This window comes from Ambystoma mexicanum, chromosome 10 (genome assembly GCF_040938575.1).
Source record: "Ambystoma mexicanum isolate Mex_15411 chromosome 10, UKY_AmexF1_1, whole genome shotgun sequence".
In the NCBI taxonomy this organism is placed as follows: domain Eukaryota; kingdom Metazoa; phylum Chordata; class Amphibia; order Caudata; family Ambystomatidae; genus Ambystoma; species Ambystoma mexicanum.
In genome coordinates, this window is record NC_090932.1 from 1,568,575,155 (window position 1) to 1,568,594,439 (window position 19,285).

The window sequence follows — 19,285 nt, forward strand, 5'->3', positions numbered from 1 at the left end:
GGGGGGTCAGCTGGCGCTAGCTACTAACCTCCCGTTACACACGCCTGGGTTAGGGAGGAAGGGAAGGGAAGAAAGGGAGGAAGGGGTGAAAGGAAGGAAGAGGGGTTGAGGAGACAGCCCTAGAGTCAAATTCCACAAAGAACTCCTTTGCCCGAAGACCTGCCCAAGAATCCCTGGCCCAGAGTGATTGTAAAGACCCTTGGACTTACTATCCGAGTCAGTGTCGTTCTTTGAGGTCGGTCTCCCCATCCCAATGCCTTAATCTTTAGGTTGTCCCATATGGAGAGGAGCGTGGATTCAATTTTGTTGCAGGTCTAAGGCCTACCTGGGATTGGTCCAGCAGTCCCTTTTGATTCGACGCGGTTGAGCATTTCTTTGTACACGTGGTTCTCCAAGTTAGCGTATATTTAAAAATCAGTATATATTTGGCGGGGTCATCTGTTCTTCCTGCCTTGTGTTTTTTTAAAGTGGTTTGATATAGGAAGACGTGTAGGTCTTTTGGATATGTCCAGTCCTTAGTTATCAGTTCATTCCTTTTTGGGTGCGAGCGGTTTGTAGATATCAGGTGGGTATGTGTCGCTGAGAGATCCAGCCTTGGTTTCCTTCAGTGATTTGTTGAAGGTTTCTTCAGAGATTGTTGAGTGTTGTGCTGGTTGGCCTGGCTCTCGTTTCCGGCAGGGAGTGTGTGTTCAGGAAAGAAACATCTATTGCCCATTGGATTGTCAGTATTTTTGTTCCGAGGTGATCCATGATGTCATAACTGTTGTGAGGGTCTGGTAGTATTACTGCATGAGGTACGGTTCTCCATTTCCTTGATGCATTTGTACATTTCTTTTTGTGGGTTTGTTGGCCTAGTGCGCTTTCTTGGCTTGTAAAACTGCTTTACATAGCCGAATTTGCCATTGATAAAGCTGGTTTTGTTTTTCCTAGTTTCTGGTTAGTTTTCTTTAATGCTCTTAATCCCCATTGTTTTCAGTGTTGGTTGGAAGTTTATCAGTGAAAGTCTAGCATGTTTGTGATCCGGGTGTGGAGTTTATTTTCAAAAGTGTGAGGCATCAATGTGTTCATGTCAGGTTTAGTATTTTCCATTAGTTGTGCTAGGTTTTCTAGGTTGAGCTTTATCCGGTTTCTTTTGATTGCCATTGGTTTCTTTGTAGTCATGCTCCAGCTGGGATTCCGATAGTGAAAGGTATCATGTGGTGGTCACTCCAGATGATTAATTATGGTGGTTTGTGGGGACTCTATCCCTGCAGAAAATTGCATAGAGTTTGTCCCCAGTTCGTTGGGTGGGTCCATTCACCATTTGTTTCAGGTGGAGGCAGATGCAGTTTAATTTCTCTCTCGTACCGTATGTTGAAATTTCGTAAAACGATGTCATGCTTTACAGTTAGTACTATGGTATTGGTGAGTTTGCAGCAAATGTTGGGTTGCCGGGTAGGAAAATGAGAGGAGCTGAGAGCTATTTGGGTACCACCTCCCCATGCACTCCCCCCGACCCCCCCACCCTGGCCCACCATCCCCTTTCGTTAGAATGCGACAGCCAGGAGTATATGAAAGCATTGCAAGAGGAGGAGGGCAATACCTTCCTCCGGCCATGGGGAGCCTAATTAACTATCAAAGGCTCCATGGATCCACCCTGCCCATTGTCAGTCCTGCTGGTGGCAGCGCATACTGATGAGTTCATTGAAGCAGGCCAGTGAGAGGCCTGGTCGCAGTGCTAACAAAGGGCAGGAAACACCAATACCTTTTTGATTTGCATCTGTGTCAAACTGAAGTCAGCTCCCGCCCCTCAGTATCAAGGGCATGGAAGTGTCCTGTATGGTACATGCGTTTACAGTAGGCAACCCCTGCAGGGGGACCCCCATTCAGAGGGTAGGAGTATGCGATTTGATGGAGACAAAGTCTGTTCTCGCCACAACTTCAAGGGACACCTGCCTTTAATCAGGAACCACAGAGAGCTCAATTAACCAGCGAGACCCTTTGCTCCACAACAGGAAGATGGGTGGGACTTAGTAATACCTGCTTTCACCCCTTTACTTTACCTGTTGCAAAGCACTCAGGTTATGACCTCATGCAGAACAGAAGATTGTTGGTGGGATTGGTTCATTAAGGTAGAGTTCGCCTACACCAATAACTGGGGCCCATTTGGCTTTAAAAGAGGGTGGAGCCCCACTTTTGGCAGATCTGAAGACTTTGCAAGGAGTAACAAGGAGGACTCATTTGGACCCTGGCTGAGGGTAATGTCTGCCTTACAGCTTCTGCCAGTGAAGGAAGGCCAAGATTTCTGAGAGGGAAGCAAGATCCCTGCCCTAAACATCTCAAAGGGAACAGAGGGAGATACTGAATCCAGAGGACCCTATAGCAACACCAGAACTGGTAGCCAGCCAGCAGACAGCGTGCCCTGCTAGGCTCTGCAAGCAAGCATCCTAGGAGGGAAGTGCCACTGCCACAGTCTCTGAACTGAAAGGACGGCACAAGCCAGAGATGAAGCTAGGAGGAGTGCACAGACCATCAATCAGCATCCGCCTGAAAGGACATTTTTGAGACAGTCAAACCCCTCGAGCTGCAACTGACTGCACCCCTGACTATCGATTCCTAACCCCGAGCCACTGTGTAGGCCAGGCTGCAGCCGTCCGTCGAGCCTTGCTCACCGAACTGTAGGGATGTAACGGTATAATGGTATACTGTTAACCACTTAATTGAACAATAATAACCGTCACATTGTTTATACCGTTAAGTGTGCTTTTCAATCTGATTTGGAAAGGCTGCAGTAAGCAAGTGCTGTGCAGTCTTGGTCTTGCACTGTTGGATGTGCCGTCTGCCAAGTAGTTTCAGTTGGAGCAGTTTTTAATGCCATTCCATAAACCACACGTGCCCGACACAAAATCAATATGTTAGCAATAGGAAGAATAGATACAGTGTCAAGAAGGAAAAGGGTTTACTTTGGGTTGGCGGCTTTGGGATTTATATATTTATAATGGTTAATGTTCTCTAAACATATGACAATGGGGGATTTCCCTAGTTCCATCATTGAATTTACATATAATAAGGTCACACTGCGAAATTCACTAATCTCTGTGAGTATTCCCTCCTGCCATACCAAAGGGTAACATGTCCGTGATTACTTAACACCTTTTGGCCCGAGCCTAAATGACTACTTAAGGAAAGCTATTCAGTTTGCTTTGCCAGTCGCCGCAGGGCTCCCCCCACCCCCCTCCTCTCCACACATCCGTTTGTGTTTGGTGGAAGCAAGGGGTGGCATTTCAGTGGAAAGTATTTTGAAAACCCCTATTATGGCCCTGGGTGTCTGGTTTTGTTTGTGATGATAAATCTGACAATGTATGACCTTTTAGAAAATATTTGTTAAGATTAGTCAACTCCACCTGCTATACCGCGATAACCATGATATACCGTCATTTGGCAAGAAGGTTATCGTACAGTCAAAACTAATACCGTGACACCCTTACCGAACTGCATGCCACCTGCTACTCGCAGCTGTCTCCCGTCTTGACCTCTGTCGCAGAAGCAGTGAAGCACCCTGAAACTGATCAACCCTGTCAAGCACCAAGAACTTCTACAGGTACAAGGTACATTGTGGTTCTGTCCCACTGGTCCTTCTCTGAAGGCCCCTAGTGACGTTTTACGACCCATTGCTCCCTTTGTGCTGAAACCAAGTATCCTTGAACATTGTGGATAATGACTTTAACGTCTACCCTCCAGTCAGTATCCAGAGTGCACTCCTTTCCTTCTTGAAACTGTCTGTCATCTGTATTCCTTTACAGGGTGGGTTGTATTTTGTAGTGTGCTAGAACTCTGTTGTGATAATACAACCTTGACCGAACAGTCCTTTTATCATTGGGTAATTATTGTATTTTTGCTGTGTTGCAACTAACCAACGATCGACGACCTTGCGGAGATGAGCCTGCTGTTCCGTCCACGTTACCAAAATTGGAAAAGGAGGCTTATAATTGACCTTGTGTTTCCAATATGTTCGGATCCCTTCTGGTGTACTAGTGATGTGGGGCTAGTTGATGGTTTAGAAACCAATATTCATCCCTGCACCACTGGTGCCCCGGAAGTTGATTCATCACAGCATTTTCTGTCTCTTCGTTGAGAATTTCCAGTAAATTCTGCGTTGGATTTGTCCATCTTGTTTCGTTGTGGTCTGGTGCTTTGTTGTTTGAGTAGTGCGTTTTCCAATCTCTTGTTATGAAAGGAATGTTGGGAGGTGTGGAGGTTAGAAGTGGGGCAGTGATTTTTAAATTAGTCTTTGAGTTGTTATTTTCTTTTCTGTGACGTTCTGTGTTTTCGGATGGTACTTTTGTTTTTTCAGGTCCAGCAATGGCTCTTTGGACATCTCCTGGGTCATTTGTTTGATTGTTAATCTCCCTGGATTGTAGGTGGAGAGGTATCATACCATGTATTAGGTTTGGGGTCTCGTACTTTTGGAGGCGTTTCACCTTCTTCAATGAGTGTTAGCAGAGGATTTGTGCTGTTGTGAAATCTGGTTGCTGGCGTTTTTGTAATGGGGCATTGCTGCACGTAACTCGTTAAGAACTTGAATTGAGTGAGACAGGGTACCGCTGCTATCAAGCCGGATTCTAATCTTAGAACCCTCATGAAGATGATAAAGAATGGATAGTAAAAGGTACTGGCAGCCCCGTCTTTGACAGTTTTGACCAAAGAATATTACGTTCCACAAGGTCAAAGGCAAGGGAAAGGTCCATTGATGCCACAGATACACTACCGGACCTCCATGCCTTTTCTTGCAAGATACCAATAAGCAGTCCCTCAGCATCGGTACCCACATTCTGTAGTTTGAAGGACAGCCCCCATCGCCCTCCTTTTCCTGTGCCTTTGCAATCATGATGATTGTGCTAGACCACCTGACCGGGAGTCTGCTCTTTCAGGCCAGTGAATGTAGAGCAAAGAACTTCAACAGACTCGAGGTATTTTTACAACCTTGTGCTTTTTCCTTGATAGGTGCCACGGCCCAAGGGTCACTTGCATACCTTTGCGTTTATTCCAGGAAGTGACATGACCCATTTGTAGGAACTAAGCAGGATAGAGTGGCCCAACAGCTCCCCGACCCCGACACACACACAAAAAATATGAATACACAAGAAAGCTTAAATTACAGGTGAAATTCCCACAAGCGACCTTACATACACATTGGCAATGTCATTTGAGCTTCACAGAGTGCCTTCAAGCTCCGCCAGACTCCGAGGACCTTTTCACAAGTTTCAGTATTAACAGCAAAGTGCACAACGTCTTATTTGACCAACTTCAGGGAGCAGTGCTCTTACTTACCAGCAGGAAACTCGGCTGTTGTAAAGATGGGACAGCCATATTGGGGAAATCCCAAAGGAAGGGTCGCAGTTCTCAGCAGACCACTGTGAGTAAAGGGAACGGATTAAACACTATGTTATTTAAACTCAAGACAAACACAAAAAATAAACAGCACATGATTAAATTGGACCCAAATGTGGTCCCTGTAAAATCTGCAGACCAATCTAGGCAAATTGTCACGCCAACTAACTGAAAATAAATACCAGACTGCTAAACTCAGGTTGTGGAAAATTACTTTGTAGTCTAGGGCCACTTGGCCAACAGCTTTTCAAGCCAGTTGGCACGCCATTGTAGTAAAGCACACCTATATAGTATTAGTAGTAGAGGGTTTGAACGCCATTCTTCGCATGGAATAATTGCTTAGTATGCATTATATTTTATTTATATTTACAGACATGTCTATGTTTTCACATCACGTTCACAGCCAATTACATTTGTATTTTATTATTTATATAGCGCTTTACACCAAAGCGCTTTACAGCATAACTAGAAAACATTAAACATGGAACATAGAAACAATACAATATACATGATTCAAACCAGAAAAACAGCATGTGGAACAATTTGCAATTGGGAAGGAAGATGGAGTAGAAGTCAAAAGGGGAGACAGGAAGAGAAAGGAACAGGAAGATGGAGTGGGGAGGTGAAAGAAGAGGAGGAAGGGGAGAGAAGTCAGGGAGGGTGGTGAAGAAGGAGTGTTTTTAAGGAGGAATAAATGGAGCTAGAGCGGATAGAGAAAGGGAGCGAGTTCCAATGTAGGGGGGCAAGAAGCGGAAATGAGAGGAGGCACAAGGAGGAGGGGGAACAGGGTAAAAAGTGATCAGCAGAGCGTAGAGAGCGAGAGGGGGCATAGAAAGAGAGAGGAGAGGTAAGGGAGGCAAGGTCATGAAGAGATTTAAAAACGAGACAAAGGAAGTGGTATGTAAGTGGGGAGTAGAAGGGAAGCCAGCCTAGGTTGGCAAGTGAATTGGAGATGAAATCATAGGGAGAGAGAAGACAGAGGGTACGGACGGCAGAGGGGTAAAGGGATTTAAGGGGGGGGCGAGATGGGGTATAAGGGAGACCGAAAAAGAGAGAAGAGTAGAAAAGGCGAGAAAAGATGAGGGAAGAGATTAAGAGTTTAATAGCATGGAAAGTAAGAGAAGAACGGACTTTACGGATATTAAAGAGGTGATAGCGACAAGAGCGAGTAGTGATGGAAATGTGGTAAGTGAAGGAAAGGGACGAGTCAAAGTAGATTCCTCGCATGAGCGGAAATTGGAAGATCGGCTGGGGGGAAATTAATGGAAGGGGGGTGGAAGAAGGGTGTTAGAAGGGAAGAAAAGGACTTCAGTTGTGTCTGTATTGAGAGAGAAAATGCGATGACATTCAGTTTTTAATGGCAGTGAGACAGGAGGAGAGTTTAAGATGAACAGTTGAGTATCATCGGCATAGAAATGGTGAAAATTCCAAAAGAGGAGATGAAAGGAGCGAGAAGTGAAGTATAGAGAGAGAATAAGAAGGGTCCGAGGATGGAACACCATAGTTCAGAGGGAAGGTGGAGGAGGTTTGACCACCCCAAGAGACGGTGAATGAGCAGTTGGAGAGGTAAGAGGAGAGCCAGTTAAGAACTGAGTCTTTGAAGCCAACGGAGGAAAGAGTATTGAGAAGTAAGGGGTGATCGACAGTATCAAAAGCAGCGGAGAGGTCAAGGAGGACAAGGAGTGAGGATTGCTTAGCACAGCGAGCGGTAAGGAGAGAGTTCAGGACATAGGTGAGGGCAGATTCAGTTGAGTGTTGGGACGGAAGCCAGATTGAGAGGGGGGCTGGGGAGAGAGAGGTTAGAGATAAAGGTCGAGAGTTGAGAATAGGCAAGGCGTTCGAGTAGCTTAGAGAGGAAAGGTAAAAGTGATATAGGTGACATCACACCACCTACATGGTTATGTTATGCATAAGAGCCGGACATTTTTTTAACACCAAAAATGGCGTTCTAACCATCTACTACTGTACGATCTATACACAACATCAACCATATTTTCCGACTAGGCTAAGTGGTAAATAAGGTTTTTACTCAACTTATCCGCAAAGTTGGCTTCTTAAGTTGATTTGAACAACTGACTTCAAGCCACACAAAGACCATCACTTATATTGTAGACAACGTAGTCAACAACCAAGACATCTCCTTAGATCCATCTCCAGTTGGACTGCTACTATTCTCACACAGTACCATTCACTAAATCGTTGGGATCATTCTATTCATTGGCCATCTAAACATATTAAATGACACAAACCTTTACATCTTGTACCTACATAGAGCAAGAACCATGCAGCCAGTATCTTGAAGATTGCAAGGTTTTTATCTGTAAGGTAAATTAATTTAATATGAATATCATTTTTTCCTTTTGGTTGTAAAATATTGAATGGGTATATATCTAAAGAAATGACAACATTGAAACATTCTTCTATATTCTTTATACTTGATGTTTGACAGATTTTGGAAAAAATGTTCCAGGTAATGTCCCGAAAAACGAGTTCATGGATTTAAAAGAATAAAGGATCGACCTGCTTCTCTTAGAAAAAATTGATTATGTTTTTATTATAGAAAACCTTTTGCTTACATTGAAAGTTTATTTGCAAAAAAATAGTTTTAAATTACTTGATACTTTACATCGAATATTGATACCATGAACTACGCACAAAATGTAAACTCCTTAATCTTTGACTGTTTTCGGTTTATTGGAGTGCAGAGAATGGAGTATCCTTAACCATAAAATACTTATTTTTTTGCATGTCATTATAGTAGCCATAAAGACCAAGTATAAGCAAATTCCAGAGTTTTTCCAAAAAAAAATAAAAAAAATAGGCCCGGAATGCAAAAGCAATGTCCAAGTTTGAAAGAAAGCTCCACCAGCTTCATTCCACATAAACATCGATATTTATCATTAGGTGTAATACGCGGATTGCTTTCTGTTAGCTCACATATAAGTGGTTTATTAAGAAATAAGATTCACATGAGACTGGAGCGCTTTCTAGTTACTCCTACACTGTTCGGATTATTTGGCTGTCTAGTCGTAGTTACGAGTCCATGTGACCATCCGGTTTACTTTTGCACTCTCATAGCTCATGTTCTCCGCAACCCCACAACCACTGCTAAAGCATTCTGTACTTGGGTCCTACACTAAGGTTCTAACTTATTCGATACATTTTTCTGTTTTACCAGTAGCTATCAGTTTGCAAAAACTCACAATACATTAAAAAGAAATAAGATGCCACCATGATGCTTCAGCAATCATCCAATCACACTAGGTGCTTATATTCTTGTTGTGTGCGTCATTGGCACCCAGAGTGCTTGATCTACATGTTCTGGTACCTTTTACAAGAACTCATGGTTACATCTGAAGTTAAAGCACTTTCTCAAGGTTTAGCAGTTGAAGGTTGCTGCAGTTGCTAAAATCCATCTATGGTGCATATTTTTCCCGGGTGTATCTAGTCTGTCTCAGCAACTAGTCTATTGGGCAACGCCTGAACCTTGTGTCTCTGGGGTATTCTCAGCATTCTCCTCCTCGTTTCCATCAGAAACTATCTTGGGCATAAACTGTCCCAAATTAGCAAACATCACATACATCAGGGAACCACTCAACAGCCACCCTTTGACCTGTCAAGCTCTCCTGTTGGCCAGTGCGTTTCCATGTCATCTTTTCCATTAAAGACCAACAGCCTCTACATCTCACTGTTCTTAACACTACATTGTATGGCTCCACTGTGCCACAGCAGCCCTCACGCACCCTATGGCCTAGTATTCCAAAAGCACTCAAATTCCTCATGACATGAGCACACACCGCACCCACCACAGCCTCTTAGAAGCTCTGAAAGACATCCCACTGACCCAGTGTCCCATCAGGGCATGCCTTTGCTTTCTTACTCGCTACTCGAGTTTCACGATCAAACACAATAAGCAGACCAATCAAGCCACTCTCACACTGCTTTTTACCCCAACACCAGACCACTGCACCTCTTTAACCAACTAACATACCACAGTCCTAGCAAATGCATCCTAGCACCATAGCAAAACAAGAGGTGTTGGCTGGAAGGTTTAGAATAAATCTTAACCGCATTGCCCTGGGTAACCCTCCAGACCATCATTCTTCACCTGCCAAGCCATTACAAAAGGGGAAAGACCATATGTAAATCAGGATTGGTACCACCCCAAAAAGGGGCGCTCCAGCCCAAACTGCTTGGACACATCCCTTCTGCACGAGACCACAAGCATCCCCAAACATGTTTCGGCCTAGCATCATATGCCAAGGTGCAGCAAAATCTAAATAGGGGACGGGACTGGCTAACCCTGCACATGATGAAGAGGCGTCAACTTCAGAGACTGTGGGGGGAAACTTACTTGGGGGGACGGGGTGGTTTAAGATCTTTACACATTCTAATGTGACAATTGCAGTTCAGCTTCAATGTTACAAGCAGTTAACTCTCTCCTTTAAGTCTGAAAGCACACACTTAAGGACTGCTGTGAGAATGAGCAGTCTCCTATCCCTCCTCTATTGTTCCAATAACTCCCCTGACATGCAAATACTAACCACACATCACTATTTCAATTGCCTAAAAATGTAAAGCATATGAAAGCAGGTGCTAACAGTGAAATGTTTTGGAGGACCTTTGTTAACAGTGAAGGACAGGCTCTGTTTAACTTTGGTGCCCTGTTCTGTCTGGCCACGGCTCTCTAGGTCAACAAGGTCGAGTCAATATAGCCCACAATTTCAGGGTGAGGGGGTCTAAAGCCTGGTCAGCTAAATGGTGTTGCACCACTGCCATAGGTAAACAAGATCTACTTTCTGGATACAAACGCCTTGATGCTCACAATACAAAACAACGGCAAACTCTCCTGCAGGCAGGGATCAGGGTACTTTTGGCCTGTCTCGGGAGGATAGCTCAGGGGCAATGTGCTCGCCTTGGAAGCAAGAGGACACGGATCAACACAGGTTCGATCACCGGGTTTGTGCGTAGAAAACTCGAGGTATTAAGCGCGTTATAAATAACCTATCATATATCACACATCAACACAAAAACAAAGTTATCTTGAATGTTCTTTCTCTCCCCACTAACCAAACGCATCCCTTGCTTCAGACCCACCAGAGTTCCTGGAGACCATGTAAATGGCAGAAGTGTGCAGTATAAATCACAATAATACAACATGTTGCAGGTGTGTATATACAGGTATATATATACCTGCGCACATCAGATCTATTGACTCCCACATAGCCTGGTTTTGACAGCTTTGCGGAAGGCTATTTGTAGGACTGCATCCTTCTGTTGAAACTCACTACCCCACACAATGTATCTAATGTTTAACCATTGCATGAACTGTCCACTATCATTCGTCAAACTATATGTGTAACTAAGAACTCCTAATGTTGGGCAGCTGTCAATGTAACCTTGAATCACGCCTCCTTACAAACTGCATGTACCAGCGCCTCGATGCCTAAGGGCTGTAGCACGCTTTACAAATCCAAATAAATAAAAAAATATATATTTCGAGCAGGCCTTTGCAGAGTTTACATCTCAGGCACATATTGCCAAAAGGGCCTGTTGCCTTGTCTGCACCTTAAGCACTCTTTGTCTAAGTATCTCTCAAGAACCGCTGGCATCTCGCAAACGCTCAATTTTCAGTTGGCAGGGGTAAAGGAAGGGAGGTTGCTGATTTGCTCTATGAAGGAGGCACCATGTGTCAATTTGGAACTGGTGCCACACGGCTAGAATGCCCACCAGACACTATAGGTATCCCTCGACACTTTCCAACCCTGGCAGTCTCTTGGGTGTCCTTTTCCCACACGGTATGAGAGGGCTCTTTGTTGACTTTTGGTCTGGTACCCATCATGCACGGTCTGCCATTGGGTTATTATATGCCCATTACTTTGGGTGGACTATAGGCACATTGTAGCTTCGTTCACCTTCGTGCCTATTATGCAAACACTGGTTAGGCACTCCTTGGCTCTTCTATTTGGGCCCATGGGTGCATTTTGAGTTCGTTGCCCTTTAGCCCCATTACGATCTAAAAAATGTCCTTATTAACAGGTACCCTTTTTGCACCGAAGTATTAGCTCGCCCTATGCACCAATATTGCACATTGCGATTGGGGTCTAACGATCGTGCATTGAGCTTGGCGTCACAGCATTATCTTGGGTCATTACGGTGACTTCTTAGCCCAGAAATACCATTTTACTATACTCTCACATGCGCCCTTTGCCATGGGTGCTTCCATCATGCTTTCGCTGCCACTGGGGTCTCTCGGTTGACCATTTGCCCTATGTGAGTGAGGCTCCTTCTTAGGCTGAGCACCTATTTAAGTGTGTCTATTGCCCTACTAACTTCCCACTACCCCCATGGTTGGGGGTCTCCTAAGTGACTTATTCAGCCACCAGCAGAGTTCCGTATCTTTCACGAGCTGCCTGATCATGCCCCAGAAGTGAACCATTGAGCACTACAACGCCACACTTAAGCCCAAAGCTCTCCTGCACTCCACTTGCCTCCTAGCCGCAGGTAGTAATTTTCAATCCACCGCGCTGACGCTGTCCCCTAGCGACGTCAAGAGTCGGAGCTGCAACACAGCCAGCGCACAAAAGTGACGTAACCGCGGAACCTAGTCACTCCCACAGAGTTCTATTGGTCACTTCCGTCACGGGATAAGATGTACGCATGCGCTTTTTCAAGTCCACCCGCCTTTTCCAGCCCATGCGCACTGACAGTCCGTTTCGTACAGGGTTCCTTCGCCTGCTTCTTCCTGCTAGTCTGCAGCCTCTTGGACTATACCATCTCTGCGGGAAGGAGCGGGGGTTACTATGCGCAGGATGACTCATAAGTCTCCGGAACGGATTCCTTGCTAACCACAAACGAGGCTCAGTAGTTTTGACGTTATTCGCTGTTCGGGGCATGGAAAGACGCAGTAACGTGATTCTCGGTATCCCCTTCTCGTAGAGTTGGTGAGACCCGGTGGCTTCCTGGTACCATAGCAACGGGCAGCCACAATGCGTGGTGTGCAACCAAGAGAGCGGGTGAGACTGGGGCACCGGGGACATTTAGGTGGAGAGAAAAAAAAGAAACCGGGGGGGGGCTGAAAATGGAGCGAGGCGCAGAATGGGCACGTAGCAAGAGGGCACGCTAGAGACAGGGGACAACGGGATGAAAATAGTGGATGCGGTCGCGGAGAGAGACGGACCGAGCAGACGTGAGGCTCGAACTCGCCAGGGCATGACAGCCTAGCCGTGCGGACCAGTTTGACTGCACAGTGTGCTGTCCAGCTGGTGATTTTAAACATTCCTAATTGTCAAAGGTGCTTCAAAAAGCATTTTTTTTTTTTGCCAGTCTTCCCGGGAAATGTACCCACAGTACCACTCAGTGTACAGTTGGAACAAAATATGTGAAAGTGTGTGTTGGTGCTAGCTGTTGATCACAACACTTCAGGTGAAGCCTATTTTTGATTTCTTATTGTTAGCAAATCTAATAACCTAGTTTTTTTACCATTATTACACAGTTCATTCAACTGAGTTTTCATTTACATCGTTCTGTTGTTTCTGGAGGGCCACCTGAGTGCTATCCATGAGAATAACGTCGACCGCATAGGTTAGATAAGGGATGAACGTGGTGGAAATTTCAGAGAGATGGAGGTTAAAGAGGCAGGGAGCTCATACGCAGGCCTGACAAAGTCCTCTTTTAGCTCGAGCAATCTTTCAGCGCACCCTGCCCATTAAAACTAACCTGGAGAAAAGTGTGGTCATGAAGATAGACCAAAATAGTTTACAAAGGTCCAGGGATCTTCCAATCTCTTAGTTCAAGCCTTAACAGGTTTTGATTGACACTATCGAAAGCCTGAATATAATCAATGGCTCCCATAGATAGAGGCAGATTTCCTGACCTTTTTGAATCTTCTTTTAACAAGTTCACCACTAAACCATTGAGTTCGGTCCCCAGAACCTTTTGAAAGCCGGTCTGGTATTTTTGCAGCCAGTCTATCTTGGATGCCAAATCGACCAAAACCAAGGACGCAAAGCTCTTTCGCTATCGATGAGGGAGATCTCCCTTCTTATAGATCATGACAATGATGGCAAAATATCAAGTAGTGGTGGGTATTACAATCGAGACTTCCCTAAAAAAGAACGTAGAAAATATCAGACCACATAATAGGGTAGAGTTTTAGAATGTAATTTCGTCAACTGATTCGGACCAGCTGCCCTAGAATTACACAATTTTCTTATCAATTTCTTGATCATATCCATCAAGATATTTAATTTCCAGGGAGCATCAACAGAAGGAGGTGGTATTAAACGTGAAAGTTTCCTATAATGGGCCACCCACTCTTTTTCTGATATAGGTTTACCTTGTATGCTACCTTGGGGTTTGGTCATAGTATTTATCATATCCCAAAATTTCTCGAGTCATGTTGAGTGATTATTGCCAAAATCTTCAATCCTTCATTATTACTCAGGATATAGTTGTACACTTTAATCCAGTTATTAAATTTGTGTTTAAGACTTTCAATTTCGGCCAGATCGGAGCACCCGTTACATGTGCTTGCTCTCGGTGCTTTTAGCTCCCGTATCAGTTGAACTATAGCATCATGTGGGTGGTTGTTCACATATCCCGTGTCTAGGGGCTTACTGTTGAAATCATCCAAGAATTGTTGAAATTGAGCCGGTGTAATTCACCCCAGCTTTTGTTCTACAGTGGTATTTTTTTAATGAACTCAAGCATCGAACCATTATATTTGGTAACATTTCTCCTAGACCTGTAGATCCTATTCCCCTTTTGATTCACTAACACATTAGTTAAGCCAATCTGATACCCCCTGTGAGACCTCACCTTGCAATTTTAGTTTTATTTGGGAGTTATTATTTAAGTCGGTCTCCTCCACCCACATTTCCACACACAAATTGACCAGTTATGATGTAAGGGCTACATAATCCAGCAGAGCATGTTCACTGCCTGATCTCCAGGTATATCCAGACGGGAAGTCACCTGGGGTCTCGGGAGGATAGTGCAGTGGCAACATGCTCACCTCAGAAGCAAGACGACACAGAGCAACACAGGTTTGATCCCCGGGGTATTAAGCGCATTATAAATAATATACATATCATTCAAAATGTTTGGATAAGTCCACCCATAGTTTCCCATCAACCTTTGATCTTGTTTTCAAGATCACCATCCAAAATCAGTGAGCAATCCGCATTCCGGTCGCCGGCCCCATCATTGTCATACAAGATGATATTGCATATTTCTCCCAATTTAGTTAGAATGGCAGCTATGTTACTGGGGCATGGATTTTTGTAGATGTTTACAAGCAATAGGGATCTTTGAAACAAAAAACCCTTTAAAACTACCCTGATGGCTAGCAAACCATAGAGGGAATCACACACAATCTCAGATTCCAGCAGTATACAATTATTCACTGATATTATAAGACCCTCCCCTCCCCAGAGCATCTACCCCCCCATGCTCTTCAATGCCTTCTGTTGAAATATTGTATGCACATCTACAATCAGTGGAACCGTCAATCAAACCTCCAGCAGAAGAATAATATGGTTAGCATGAAAACCCGTTTGGAGACATTTCCCAAAAAGCTATTGAACCCATGAGTGGTCCAACTTAGTATGTCAATCTTCTCAGTTTTGTCCGTTTGAACTAAAGCCAGTCTCCCGATCACCCTACTGCCTAAAGGTCCTAACAAACGTTTCCGGTAACCAAGGTCAATCTTCAAGATCTGTGTTGGCTTTTGTCGTTAATGGATAAGTGAATTCGGCCCTCCTTCTGTTATTCTCATTAGATTTACAAATAATCTTGACAGGGGGACGAGACCCCAACCTAAAAGGACCATGGGCCAACCTCTCCACCTCATCTAGTACAGCAGTCGGTTCCTCACCCTGGTTTCGGAGATCCTAACTTAGGGCCCTCAAAGTGTCAATTTCACTCAATCATGTGCACCACCACAATGTTATATTTAAAGTCCAATTTTACGAGATCCAATCTCTTCATCGGGAAAATATACCCTTTTTATAGCTAGACTTGAGACATCTTAGTTGTAGTATTTCATGAAAGAGCTTTCTCATTGGTTCTGTTTAATAGAACTTCGTACAGACCACTTACTATCCTTTCAAGGAGGAACCTTGAGGGAAGAGCAGGCACAACCAGTGGCACATCTATAGGCAATTGAAAGGGTACAGTTACTCCTGGGCACTACAATCCCTAAAACCAGAGGAACATAGACTCAGAAGCTGGCTCCCTCCCTGTATTTTTTAATATGTCAGCCATAGTACGATTTTGATTCTCCCTACAATTGTCTTTAGGTCCGATCAAACCTTGGTCACATTTGACTTTGATAGGACCTCAGATAATTCACCACGAGGCACGTCGTGGGACCCATTTGTTTTTCATACCCATCCTCTCCATTCTCCACACAACCACAATCCTATTGGGAACCAAAATCCCTGCTTATTCGAACAATGGGTGTCTCCATTTCACTGGACTTCTAGTCACACAAGTCCTTGAAGCAAACCAAAGTGGAAGCACCACATCTACCTCCATGTCCACGCAAATTATTTATTTTTTACATTTGTAGAGGGCTCTATAGCCCAAGGGCATTGAGGCGCTTAAAACGGAGCGTAAGAAGGCTTATTTAAGGGCTACAAGAAGCCGCCCAGCAAGTGGTCTTGCAGTTACAGGTTACATACAGGTTGGTACATACATTTTAGCAAAAATAAACATACAGATTGTTTAGGATGTACCCGGAGGGCCTGCAGGTTTACACGAAAAGCTTGGTTTTGATGGCCTTGTGAAAGGCACCATGGGATTCAATTTGCCTAAGGTGTGGTGGTAGGGCGTTCCAATGGGTGGCAGCCATGGTGGGCAAGCTGGTGCCACCAGCACATGCTTTGTTAGTTTTGGGAACAGTAATCATGTTAGCATATGCTGTTCTGGCTGGCCTAGTGGAGCAGGGTTTGGAGATCCTTTGGACAAGGTAAGGTGGGGCCAGGTCATGGAGGCACTTGTGCGTCAGGGCAAGGGTTTTGAAGATGATTCTTTCCTTAACTGGGAGCCAGTGGACTTGTCTTCTGAGACCAGAGATATGGTCCCTACGTGAGATGCCGGTGGCGGCCCTAAGGGCATTGTTCTGAGCCAGTTGTAGTTTAGCAAGGCTTTTTTTCCTGATGTTCCTATGAGTAAGGCATTGCAGTAGTCAAGCCTTGACCCAATTATTGCCCTGGGAATAGTGAGGCAATTCTGTTGGGAGAGATAGGGCCTCACAGCATTGAGCAGTTTAGAGTGGTAGGCTGAGGAGGAAGCTATGACATTGACCTGCCTGTCCATAGTCTGGTTCGGATCCAGGTAGACACCAAGTGTTTTGACGGTTTGAGAGACTGAGATGGGGATGTTGTCAATAGTGAAAGAACTGTATTGCTTGTCCAGCCTGCCCAGGGTGGACGGGGTTCCAATAAGCAGAAGTTTGGTTTTCTCAGTACTGAGGCATAGCCAGTTTTCTGCCATCCAGGATTGGATTGTGGCGTATATAGAGTTGAGGGTGTTAAGGTCGGACATGTAATCACCCGAGAGGGGGATGAGCACCTGAGTGCCATCAGCATAGTTGGTGTATGAGATGCCCAGGGCGTTCAGGATTTTGAAGAGGGGCCTCTTGAAAAGATTGTAGAGGGTGGGGGCAATGCAGGAGCCCTGTGGGAAGCCGCATTGGATGAGGCTGGGATTGGCAGAGGCTGTGTCTGAGAAGACCTTCATTACTCTTTCTTGCAGAAAGGAGGTTATCCATTTACAGGCCCTGGGGGAGAAATTAGCTGCGGTGACGAGATGGTGGCATAGGGTCTTGTGGTCAACAAGGTCAAAGGCAGCAGATAGGTCCAGAAGTAGAAGTAGTGCTGGTTTGCCTGCATCTCTAAGATCGTCCATCTGGTTTTTAAGGTCAAGGAGGGCCGTTTCGGTGCCATGTCGCAGCCATAAGCCGGATTGCCGAAGCCCAAAGAGGTGGCTGTCCTCCAGGAACTTTTGTACTTGCAGCTAAACTGCTTTGTCCAACATTGTTAGTAGAATTGGGACAGTGGTGATTGGTTCGTAATTCCCTGGGACCGATGGGTCTAGGGTGTTTTTTTTAGGAGTGGTCGGACCCACGCTTCTCTGAGTCCAGCTGGGACGTGGCCAGACTGGAAGGAGGCGTTGATGAAAGCGGTGATAAAAGGCGCAATGGGGGTTGCACAGTCCTTGATGACCTGTGCAGGGCAGGCATCCCCTTTGAAGTTAGACGGTTTGATAGACCTGAGGAGGGCAATTACTTCAGACTCAGTCATGTCCTTAAATTCAAAAAGGGGGGGTTGGTTGGTGTCCCTGTCAGTAGCTGGTGAAGGTGGGCTGTGGCTGATGGCTATGATATTGATAAGAGCCCTTTGGTGGGCCAGGATCTTGGAGTACAAGGTATCCAGTTTCTCGAGTATGGCCGATTGAATTTTGTTGCACCAAGCCTCGTCTTTTAACAAGAGTGGGAGGAGGGGAGGTGGGGTCTCAAGCTCTCTGAAAATGGCAAAGATTTCTTTAGTGGCGGATTTGGCATTGGCTATCCTTGTGTTGAAGGATAGGGCTTTGGCCTTGATAATGGCTGTTTTATATGCTCTGTTGTCATTGGTATCCCTTTATCCTGATGTTCCTGAGCGGATTTCCAAGATGGCATGAAGCTTGATATCATGGGTACATTGTTCACAACACGACCACTGCTATTGTCGAAAAGAGAATCTGGCCAAGGGCTCCCGAAATTGCTTCACCGTCAAAGCAAGACAAGGGGCACAGGCATCATCCCTTTGATTTCACTCGTACTCCCCGCAATAAGTTTCTTGCCATTAGATTAATAAAACTGGGCCCTAGAAACTGCTTCCAGATCAGTATGGTAGCCTGATAGCCGAAATCCCTAGATTCGGCCTGTTCATCCACGCTCACTAATTTTCGAATCTGACTGCTCAATCTCAGGTGCACTCCAGCAGATACCTTCTTGTTCTTTTGAATGTCCACTGGTGCTGGTTTCAATCACTCGTTCCACCTGATCTGTTTGGACTATTACAGGGTTTGTGCCTTTGACTGTAGATGTTAGTTTAAATATTGGAAAGGTTTTTTGAGGGTACTGGACCTGAGTATCGGCTGTTGAAACTAGATGATGAAGAGCTGTAATGATTTCAGTATCCGTTTTTATTATTGGAGTCGGATGGTCAGCCATTTTTTTCTTGGACAGTTCAACTTTTGTCCTCCTCTCTCAAATACAGAAGAGGCACATTTGGAAGGTCCCAGCCCCTTTAAATCAACCCTTTAAGACTCTTGGAAACTCCTTTCTTCTGCCGCATTGGCTGCTTCTGTCAAATGGAGCAGTCTCGAACATTTTTTCGAGGCAGCTTTTTGGGTTATTTTCCTCTTTTATTTGGTCTTGGCTGAGGGCCAGTTCGTTGTTCCAACACAATTTGTGGTACCTCTGTCAGTTTATTGGGGTTGGCAGGTGGAAGAGCAAGGCTTTTAATATTTCCAAGTGCCCCCACCACTCCAGTCAAATCCCGAATTGAATCGTGCACATCTCTAAATTTATCTTAGTCACTTAACTGTAACGTGTGAGTATTGAATTCTAGGCGTATATTATCATATTGTGTGGAGAATGAACTTTGCACCATGTTCTATGCCGAAATCTCTAGAACAGTCAATCTGATTTGATTACCTAAATCTTGAAGACTATTATGCAATAACTGTTGGGGAATGCTCCTCCTTTACCATGTTCTCAAGTCTGTGTGTCCATAATACTATTATGGTGCCCTGTCAAAAATGAAAATTGATGTTCAACATCAAGAAGCTTCGGAGGTTTAACAGCTGCCCCGCCCCACCTCCCACCTGGCCAGAAAGGGGTTGCACCAAATGAGTCTGAGGA

At 44.9% G+C, this 19,285-nt stretch overlaps 2 protein-coding genes across 6 annotated transcripts in view; one reads left to right on the forward strand and one right to left on the reverse strand.

Moving 5' to 3' along the window:
• Positions 1-11,957, reverse strand: part of SMPD4 (sphingomyelin phosphodiesterase 4) — a 669,498-nt gene extending 657,541 nt beyond the window's left edge. For all 4 annotated transcript variants that reach the window (XM_069619878.1, XM_069619877.1, XM_069619876.1 and 1 more), the window contains exons 1-2: positions 11,862-11,957; positions 5,311-5,393 (exon numbers count right to left, since the gene is read on the reverse strand). In XM_069619878.1, the coding sequence (XP_069475979.1) occupies positions 5,311-5,349 (39 nt within the window). In that variant the 5' untranslated portion in view covers positions 5,350-5,393; positions 11,862-11,957. The remainder of the gene's footprint in view (positions 1-5,310; positions 5,394-11,861) is intronic.
• Positions 11,958-12,052: 95 nt separating this feature from the next.
• The window catches only part of LOC138492597 (coiled-coil domain-containing protein 74A-like), a 276,626-nt gene continuing 269,393 nt past the window's right edge, over positions 12,053-19,285 (forward strand). Inside the window, exon 1 of one of the 2 annotated variants that reach the window (XM_069619879.1) lies at positions 12,053-12,386. The gene's annotated coding sequence lies outside the window, so the exon portion shown is untranslated. The remainder of the gene's footprint in view (positions 12,387-19,285) is intronic. The other variant, XM_069619880.1, reaches the window with a different exon arrangement.